The sequence below is a fragment of the Petaurus breviceps genome, unplaced genomic scaffold (assembly GCF_028583685.1).
Source record: "Petaurus breviceps papuanus isolate PSGF00001 unplaced genomic scaffold, PetGlider_PUasm1.0 126, whole genome shotgun sequence".
NCBI lineage: Eukaryota > Metazoa > Chordata > Mammalia > Diprotodontia > Petauridae > Petaurus > Petaurus breviceps.
The window spans coordinates 69,905,789-69,915,801 of record NW_027185655.1 but is presented as its reverse complement, the minus strand read 5'-3'; the positions used below and the strand labels follow the sequence as shown (position 1 = coordinate 69,915,801).

At 43.3% G+C, this 10,013-nt stretch overlaps 1 protein-coding gene across 1 annotated transcript; it reads left to right on the top strand.

Annotated features, from left to right (window-relative positions):
- Positions 1-2,953: 2,953 nt before the first annotated feature.
- Positions 2,954-9,123, top strand: SAP30 (Sin3A associated protein 30). Its single transcript, XM_069096867.1, has 4 exons — positions 2,954-3,310; positions 5,941-6,066; positions 6,420-6,518; positions 8,787-9,123. Exons 1-4 carry the CDS (start codon positions 2,969-2,971, stop codon positions 8,907-8,909), a joined length of 690 nt encoding a protein of 229 aa, XP_068952968.1. The 5' UTR covers positions 2,954-2,968; the 3' UTR covers positions 8,910-9,123.
- The last annotated feature ends 890 nt before the right edge of the window (positions 9,124-10,013 follow it).

The window sequence follows — 10,013 nt, the reverse complement described above, 5'->3', positions numbered from 1 at the left end:
TGGGGAAGGAAATAGACTGGGAAGCAAGAAATTTAGCTTTCTTGGTACAGTAGTGGAAGGGAGAAGATACAGGACCCAAACTAATGTAATTGTAATGGAAGTGAAAAGGTTGGTATGGAGTATGTGTATGAAGATGAAAGTGACACTTTAAAGACAGAACTATTTGGACTTACGCGTTGACTGGATAGGGGCAGAGGTAGGTCAGGGAGAGGGATGTCACAGACAAGTGCCTAGGAGACTGGATATTGGTGTTATAAACAGAAATAGAGAAGTTACGGAAAGTGACCTGGATTGGGTGAGGATTTGATTTACTTAAAAAAACATTAAGCGTCCACTGTGTACTCACTCAGCCCCAGTGAAATACCGTCGAAGTTTGGATAAGGCAGGATAGACAAGATCCCTGCCTCATAATTCAGTAGTGAGTAAGACCCAGAAGCTACAGTGGCTAGAAGTCAGGAAGACCTAAGTTCGAATCTGATCTCTTACTAGTTGCATGACTCTGGGCAAGTCACTTAAACCTGTTTGCCTCAGTTTCCTCATCTGTAAAATAAGCTGGAAAAGGAAATGGCAAACCACTCCGGTATCTTTGCCTAGAAAACCTCAAAGAGGGGTCATGAAGAATAGGACACAGATGAAAACGACTAAACAACAAAAGGGAATATGACATATTAACAATTAAAAGCAAGAAATAGTGCATAACAAATGCAGGAGAGGGAAAGTGGCATTTAATGGGGCTGGGGGAGAGGATTTGTGACTGGGAGAATGGTAGTGCCATCAACGGAAGTAGAGAAAGACAAGGAGAGAGATGTTTTTGAGAAAATATTCATCTACCAGAGGTTCTCACCTTTTTTATGTGTGTTTTGGACCCCTGTCTATTGAAGCCTATGTACGCCCAAAATGTTTTTAAATGTATAAAATAAAATACACAGGATTAAAAAGGATACCAATTATATTGAAATATTTATCAAAATTTTTAAAGAGTTCCTGGACCTACGTTAAGAACTCCTGAAGCAAACCAACCAACCAACCTCCTGGGAAAGAGGAGTTCAGTCTAGGTTTTTCATAGGCTAGTGTTTTCAAAGACTCCCAAGCTGGGATATTCAGCAAGCAGCCCGAACTCTGGAACTCTAGCACCTCTGATGAAAGGTTTTGGACGTGGAAAGAATTGAATGTATCTAACAAAAACTGAAAAGACTTGAGTGCTCCATTCGAAATCAGGGTATGTGAATGGTTCAGATCATTCGAGGAACATCTTTACATGAGATCTGCGGCCATAAACAGGATGGGAATGAAGTGAGTGGAGGAAGAGAAAATGGCCTAATTCTTTAGCCGAATCAAGACGGAGCAGGCAATTCTCACTCCATTAATGTTATAGTTGCAAAGATGCAACTGCCATCCTACTCCCTTTTCTTAAGCGCTTAGCAGCAAAGTGGGGGTGGGGAGGGTTTTCATTTCCGCAAGTCAGTGAAAACAGGACGGTCACTTAGTCCTTCCCAAGTTTCTGCAAAGCTGTGTTCCTGTAGCTTGGAGCCTTTAAAAGGATAAATTGCCTGGTATAAAGGATAAATCCACGCCCCCTTCCCTCTCTCGGTTTGGTAAGCGAGACTCTCTCCGCCTCTTTATTTTCAGACAAGTTGTTAGCTCCGCCCAGGGAAGGTGGTTGACTTTGCTCCCAACAACAACAAAACTGGGAGGCTTAGTGTGCCGGGATTATGAAAAAGGGAATAAAAAACTTTTTTTGCCTATCAGTTGACTGGGAGAGGGTAAGGGGGGGGGGGGGAGCGTGAAACCTATCCAGGTTCGGATTGCAGCCCTCACCAGGAAACACACCAGCCTGACTCCGGGCAGGGGGCTCCCTTTCCCTACTCCTAACAAGCAGTTGGAAATTTGAGGGCTGGAGATCCGGGGAGAGACCTGGGGAAGGAGAGCCTGGGGAAGGGTCCACTGAACAGGATACTCGGACCCTGCAGCACCAGGGACTGAGGAGGGTGCCCCGGTCTGCGGGGCTTTACACTGCTGAGCTACCCTAGGCTAGCTTGGTGTGTGCAGACAAGGGTGAGGCCTCGCGACCCTTCCCCACCTTCTCCACGCCCCCTCCCCCCTTCCAAATCCACTCGCTTTGTATGCACGACCCCCGGGGAACAAAGAGAGCGCCCAGGGGGTACCTCGGGCAGTCTGGCTCCCAGGTCCTAACCCAAGGTAGGGAAAGTCCCAGACTTATAATTCCGAGAAGCCCACCCTGCAGTTCCACCTTTCCCCAGACAGCCAAGAGGGAACTGAGAAAGAGCCAGGCCTGCCAGCATGTAGCTACGCAGTGCATGTCGGGCTTAGTAGTTCTTCAACCTTTCTGGCAAGCCAAAGTAGAGAAGAAATAAGGTATGGGGAGGTGCGGGGTGGAAAGAGAGCCAGGACGGACTACATTGACCGTGGTGCTTCATTCTCTTGAGGAGGGAGGGGTTGGAGGGGAGAGTGTTTGTGTTAGGCAGCGGCAGGGAGGGGTTGGCGGAGCGGAGGAGTGTCGGGCCTGCGCACTAGTCGCGGGCCATGGAGAGGCGGAGGAGGGAAGGGGTAGCAGCCTAACAGCTGAAGAGTCTCCACATGACAGAGTGAGCACGGCCGGAGCCGGACGCCCCTTCCCGAGCCAGGACACGGAGCCGGCCGGTCCGGGACGAAGAGCATACTCCGGGCAAGGTGCGGAGGATTGTCGGGGTTGTCTCCGGCCAGTGCGAAGTGAGTTGCCTCCGGGGCCCGGGCCGGAGCGGGGCCGCCCCGTCAGCCCAGCGCAGGTGCCTCGGGGGCCGGGGAGCGGAGTGGGGACCGAGGCCGGAGCGCAGGCTGCTGCCTCCCCCTCACTCTCCCGCCGTCCGGCCCGGCGCGGGGCTCGCCGCGGCTCGGAGGGGTGCGTGAGCGGAGGCGAGAAGGGGGCTCCCCCGGCCGCCTCCGCCGCCACTTCGGAGGGGAGGCCACTATGAACGGCTTCCCCCCGGACGAGGTGAGCCGGGGAGGGGACGCGGCCGCCGCCGTGGCTGCTGTGGTGGTCGCCGCCGCCGCTGCCGCCGCCGCCGCCGCCTCGTCCGGGGCGGGCGCCGGGGCCGGGGCGGGGGCCGCGAGCGGGGCCGAGGTGCCGGGCTCTGGGCCGGTGGCGGCCGCGGCGGGTCCCCCCGGCGCGGCGGGACCGGGCCCCGGGCAGCTGTGCTGCCTGCGGGAGGACGGGGAGAGATGCAGCCGGGCGGCGGGCAACGCCAGCTTCAGCAAGAGAATCCAGAAGAGCATCTCCCAAAAGAAGGTCAAGATCGACCTGGACAAGACGGTGAGTGACCCCGAGGCCCGGGTGCCTGCTGCGAGCGGGTCCGCGGGCAGGGGGAGGGGCTGCAGGCTTTGAGGGCTCCTCTCAGCTCTTCCGCCTTCACCTCTCCCGGACTCAGCTGCGGGGCGGACATCGCGGGGCAGTGTTAGCAAAGTCACTGCAACTCCTGCGCGGCGGCTGCCCTGGCATCCTCAGCCCCTTAGCCTACCTTATGTTTCCCCCCACCCCATCCACCTCCGATTCCTCCTCCTCTTCCTCCTCCCCCGTCCACCTTCCTCCATCCCAGCCAGCTCCAACTCTTTCTCCTGTCTTCTCCCGTCCAACATCCACCTCCTTTTCCCCATTCACCTTTCACTCCCACCTTCATCTCCAGCCCCATTCACTTCCACCTCCTCCCTTTCCCCCCTCGCGTCTAACTCCTTCACCTCCCCCCACTTCCTTCTCTAGCCCCTCATCTACCTCAATCTTCTTCTCCAAACCCCGCATCCACCTCTACCTCCTTCTAACTTCTCCATCCCCACTTCTTTCTCCAGGCTCCCATCCCCCTTAACATCCCCCCTCCCCCCCCTCTAACTTCTCCCCCCAGTCACCTCTAACTCCTCCTTTGCCCCCACTTTCTAATCCACCTCCTCCTCCTTCTGCTTCTCCTTCTCCCTTCCTCCCTCCCCCTCGGCGTCTTTTCGGGCACGGTTGGGAAGCGAAACAAAGCGGGGAAGCGAGTAGGGAAGAGTTGTTTTCTTCGCAGCTCTGTGGCCCAGCCTGGCAGGGAGGCTCCTTTGTTAGGCTTCCTGAGCTGGGACGTGGAGATTGGCTCCGCTAGTGTTTGTCCCTCGGTGCTATGTTTGAAGCTGCCCCCCTGGTCTCGGGACAAAAGTGGAGCCGGCCGTGGGAGAGCGGGGCGGGGGGCTCCCTTCACTCTCCTCCCCCAACACACACAAACACAGACACACAGACACACACGTGTACACACACACATACACACAATCCTGAGAGAGAATCCTGAGCTCCTCCCACCGAGGCTGAGGCACCCTGGCTGTCTGTTGGGTCTAGTAGACGGGGTCATAGTCTGTGCCTAGGGCAGTGCCTCGTGAGTGTGTTGCACGTAGATCTTTGCCATTTTACATTCTTCTTGGCAGCCATCCGGGGCTGGTCCGGTGATCGTGTCCGAGGTTTTTAAAAGCTGTGTTTGATCTTTTTAGTTCGTCTTTCTGGGGGAAGGTGAAACAGTTAGATCCATAGGCCAGCCAAAAGCAAGCTTCCTCCTTCCTTAAAAATAAGCACTCTGTCTTTCCTGTATCCTAACTTCCTCCGACCTTAGAAATGAGGGTCTGTTGACAAAATCCCTCACGTAGGACAAAGGACTGCCCTTCAGAGTATGTGTATTTGTTGAAAAAGTGCAAGAAATCAACTCGCACATCTGCTAACTGACTAGTATTTAATAAGACTCTGTGCTTTGAGGCTTGGGGAAACAAAAAATGAAAAATTACATTCCCTCAAGGAGCTTACTTTTGCTAGGTTTATTTTGAAAAGTAATGTAATTAAAGGTTGATAGAATGTGTCGGGGGCAAAGGAGACCTCCAAAGTACCGTAAGAAAATGGTGAGGAGGGAGAAAGATTTTTAGCTTAAGGATCTGGGAATGCTTCTTGGAGGAGGCACCTGAGCTAAGCCTGGAAAGAATTTTGATTGGCTGAGTGGTGGAAGAGCCTGCATTCCAGGAACTGGAACAGGAACAGGCCAGGCCAGGAGTGCACAAAGAAGACTTTTTCAGCTGAGGGACTGACTAGCTATTAGTCCAGTTCGGGAACCAAAATATAGGAGGGAGTGATGTGAAATAATTTGATTCTAATGTCAATAAAACTTTTATGTTACAATTGAAATAGTTATAAGTAAATTAGTTTTTTTGAAAGTTACTTTCTATTTGTTTCTACCAGTTTTGTTTTCTTGGGTCATAGAAATGCCTTTAAGGCATTTTTGAACTGTTGGACGGCAGTTTCCATTTGAAATAGAAACATAGGCTAGGTGATAATACAGTTTATTAGAATCTTTAGTTATTAATAAAGAATGTGAAATGAATACTAAGTATGTATGATACCTTCTTGAATATAAGTTTGGAAGTTATACCTGGAAGAGAGAAGGGGGAAAATAGAGAACATATATTTAAAATGATCCTCTCTAGAGAAAGCAACGTCAGAGTCAAGGAGAACTCTACTGTAAGATAGCCTTCCCCTTATTTGAAAGAGAAAACCCTGAACTCATTGCCCTCTCACAGCATTTTGATGCTAGAAAGTAAAGGCCTAGAAGAAACTTCTCCTTCCATTGTTTCTCTTAAGCAGCAAATCATTTCTGAAATAGACTGGTCATAACACAAGGCAAAGTGGTCTTTTCTTTGTGTCAGATGACTCTGGAGTGATTTAACATGAAGGATTCTGAAAAATAGGAATATGCTAGAAATAAGCCTGTATAACTTATATGTTACTTTTTTTATAACTTTATCCTTGATAATTCATTATAGCATATTATATTTCCATATTAGAATCTAGATTTTAGTTTAATTATGTGGTAATCAGCTCTGTGGGAAACTTGGGTTTGTTTTTTTTTTTGTTGTTGTTGTTGATGTCTTTTTTTCCCCCAGGCAAGGCACCTTTATATCTGTGACTTTCACAAAAACTTAATTCAGAGTGTTCGAAACAGAAGAAAGAGAAAAGGGAGTGATGATGATGGAGGTGATTCACCTGTGCAAGATATAGATACTCCAGAGGTAGATGAATAGTTTTTATAACAAATTTAATGTTTTTGTTTTTCAGTTCAATGAATATTTATTAAAATGCTTATATCATAAACTAATATTCCTACAGTGAAGTAATTAAATAGCATGTTATTGTTAATAGTTATACCTGCAAGTAGGCGAAGTTTGACCTTCTGGCATTTTCTATTTTAAGTCTTAATTTGATGTTTAATGTCTCCCATTCTCCTATAAAGAAAAGATTCTTTAAATCAATAATAACTTTGATTTTTCAAATGCATTAGATAACTTTGTGATAACTTTATAATTAACCGATTTTAGCAAGTTGTATGTAAATTAATGTTAATAAATATCTTAATTCTTTATAGGTTGATTTATACCAATTACAAGTCAACACACTTCGGAGGTACAAAAGACACTTCAAGTTACCAACCAGACCAGGACTTAACAAAGCACAACTTGTTGAGGTAGAAGTCATTGTTATGCTATTTAATAGAGAAAAGGTTAGATTAAATGTGCCTATTTCTAGAAACTAACTCCCATATTTTGGGTAATGCCTACATTTTTTTTCTTTTGCGGGTGGGAAGGCTAACAGTTGGGGTTAAATGACTAGCCCAAGGTCACATGGCTAGTAAGTGTTAAGTGTCTGAGGCCACATTTGAACTCAAGTCCTCCAGACTCCAGGGCTAGTGCTTTATTCATTTTGTTCTTGTATATCTATTTTTATGTAATTTCTAAAATTTTGCACCAAAGGATGACTTAATGAACCGTAAGTTAATAGAAAGCTTGCTGTGAAAATACTAGGTGCCTTACAATGTTTGTTTACTCTTTAGAAAATACATACACAGACTTTTATGTAATAATTGAACTAATAGATTAAGGTCTGTTTTCACTGCCCTTTTAAACCTCAAGATGTATACAAATATACCATTTATCTTGTGGGAATTTTGCTCTATATGAGAAGCTTTTAACAATGCACCTTTCCTTTAATATCAGTGGCCATATAGTTTAAGAAGTGTTATTAAGACTTAATATTCTTTACTATTTTTTTTTTTTTAAGCAATCGGGGTTAAGTAACTTGCTCAAGGCTACATGGCCAGTTATTTCTGGGTGTGGTGCTAAGTATCTGAGCCCAGATTTGATCCCCAGGTCATCCCGACACTGGAGCCGGTGCTCTTACTCGCTGAGCCACCTGGCCGCCCCTTTATATTCTTTATTATTAATGAGGAATTTTGAATTATAAACAAGGTATCCCAAAAGTCTTAGTTTGATTTTATGCTTTAATAGCTTTAGCATAGGGACATCCAGTATTAATCCATACCATTTCTAGTACACAGGTTCACAGATGAGCTTATGCATTAGCTAGTTGCCCATTATAATGACTTCATGATAGTGGTGGACTAACTCAGAAATATTTTCCTTGGTGTGTTCAATGTGATGAAATGCATTTTGTGTAAAAATTATAGTATGTGATGTCTCTGTAATTTATTTTTGTTATCCATTTATTGTTTCATTCTTAATAAATGTGATGAAAAAAAAGGAAGGATAGTATATTCCCTATGTGAGAACCTGTAGTCAGTACTTAGTAGACTTTTCTGTGTAACTGTTCATCTTAAGTAAAAAGAAATTTAAGATGTAGATTTTAGAACATTCTGTTTCTGTTTTTGAATTCTGTTTTTAATAACAAAATTAAGATATTTAAGATCAAAATAAGTCAGTTGAAGAGAGTGTTATGAATGTTTCTACTTTGAGATTTTATTTAAAAAAACAAAAATTGCTATACTATTAATCTTCTGACAATCTAACTTAATTTTTAAAATTATATTGAAACTGGAGCAATTTTATATTCCAGAGGGAGAAATGCTGTCTAGCAGGCGTGTATTTTTATAATTTATTCTGCTGTATACCAAATATAGAAACTTAGTTTTTTAGGCAGTAAGCCAGATTTCATATGTAGGTGAGGTTTTCTTTGAGAAGTTTCTGACTTTTGGAAAAAAATGAAAGGTCAAGGTATGTATCATGGTTTAATCTATTAAAAATGTAGTAATTGGTAGTTACATGTCACTGATCTCCAGTATCATGAGAAGTGAAGAAAGAAGGTGATAAATATTCTGTAAACATCAGTCTTTCTTCTGTTTTCCTTCAGCTATATAGATTTTTTCAGAACCCTTTAGTACAAAGAACACTAGCAGGAGGTTCCCTGGTTTGCTTATACCATACAAGTGAAGAATTCTTTCATCTTGATAGTTGTGTTTTTAATCTGAATAAGGTCATTGCAAATGGGAATTAGAATGATGCAGATGTGTCTTAGCAGGCTTACATGTATTCCTATTATGCTCCATTGAAGTTTATAGTTTAAAAAAAAGGAAAGTTTTTTTTAAAGTAATCCGGGTTAAGTAACTTGCTCAAGGTTACACGGCCAGTTATTTCTGGGTGTGTCTGAGCCTGGATTTGAACCCCAGGTCATCCTGACACTGGAGCCGGTGCTCTTACTCTTTGAGCCACCTGGCCACCCAAAAAAAGGAAAGTATTAACTGCCTATTTGTTTTCACACCATTAAGTGGTTTTAAAATTGTTAGATAAAGAAGCTTGTTTTCCTTGAAATTTTGCTGTCTTCTGCTCAATCTGTACATATAACACATTGCTTTTTGTTTTGGGGGGATTTTGGATATAACTATTTGAAAAAGTAAGCAAAACATACTAATTTGTAATTTCCTCAATTTTTCTCTTTATAGATAGTTGGTTGCCATTTTAGGTCTATTCCAGTAAATGAAAAGGACACCTTAACATACTTCATCTACTCAGTAAAGAATGACAAGAACAAGCCAGATCTCAAGATTGATAGTGGTGTTCATTAGGATATCTGAAACTTGGACTAAAGCTTGGATGTACAGATACTAAGACTGTTTTTGAGATGCAGAAACATCCATTTGTGCTTCTTTTTTTTTTTCTACAGAGGACTTTTCTCTGACTTTATTTTCTTTATTTTTGATCTTGATAATTAGGTGAGAATTCATGTGAAATGAGCTTTCAGAGATAAAAAAATATTTTAAATAAATGATATTGCTATTATAGTTGCTTCAGTGTATTTACTGTTTTCTTAATCCCTTCTTCCCAATGTAGACTAAGATACTTGTGTATATGTATTTGTCTGTCTGTCTATCTATCTATCTATCTATCTAAAATCTATCTATCTATCTGTCTATCTGTCTATCTATCTCTATGTGTGTACATGCACTTGTATGTGTGCGCACGCACATTCACACACACAGAGTTATCTTTTGAGTTTTGCCATTATAGAGCCCATTTTAAAATTGTAGTTAAAAGTTGATTAATCTCATTTAGAAGTAGTAGCCAATATGGTGCATTTTATTTCTTTGAAATAATTTGTGTATGTAGTACAGTGGTTTGGGATTTAAGATAGAACATTGTTTTTAAAGTGCTGATAGCAAGTCTGAAGTAATCATCTTCCTTTACTAGTTCTTTTTCTTTTTTTAACTTTTGGATTAAACTTCATAGGTATGAAATTACTAAATTCTTACAATCATTGCTTTAAGTAAAGGACATTCTGGTGGCACATTTGGAAGAATAGGATATCAGCACATTTGAGAGGAAGAATAGCATGACAAAATCACTTCTATTCTTGCAGTAGTTGTACTCATTATATATTTTCATTGTTTAAAAGGAGTTATATTTTATCAATTTGTTGAAAAATAGATTTATAGAGCATAAGAATGCAATAGATTCATAGTATTCTTAAGATTTGTCTTTTCCTTTTACTGTTTGCTTTTATTCACAAATCAGAAGTGCAAAACCCTACACATCTTCATGGAAATTGGGGTCCCACAGGGCTTTTCAGACTTGTTTGATAGTTGTCTTATTGTTCCAGTCTCTGTATCATCTCTGTTTTGGGGAGTCTTTCCACTCTAATTCCTCTCTAGATTGTTGCTTGAGATTGTGTT

What these genes read in the sequence shown, in the direction of transcription:
- SAP30 (XM_069096867.1), top strand. Translation starts at nt 2,969, where the DNA reads ATGAACGGCTTCCCCCCGGACGAGGTGAGCCGGGGAGGGGACGCGGCC. An exon ending in AAGATATAGATACTCCAGAG is followed by an intron (nt 6,067 to 6,419) that starts GTAGATGAATAG and finishes AATTCTTTATAG; the next exon opens with GTTGATTTATACCAATTACA. An exon ending in ACAAAGCACAACTTGTTGAG is followed by an intron (nt 6,519 to 8,786) that starts GTAGAAGTCATT and finishes TTCTCTTTATAG; the next exon opens with ATAGTTGGTTGCCATTTTAG.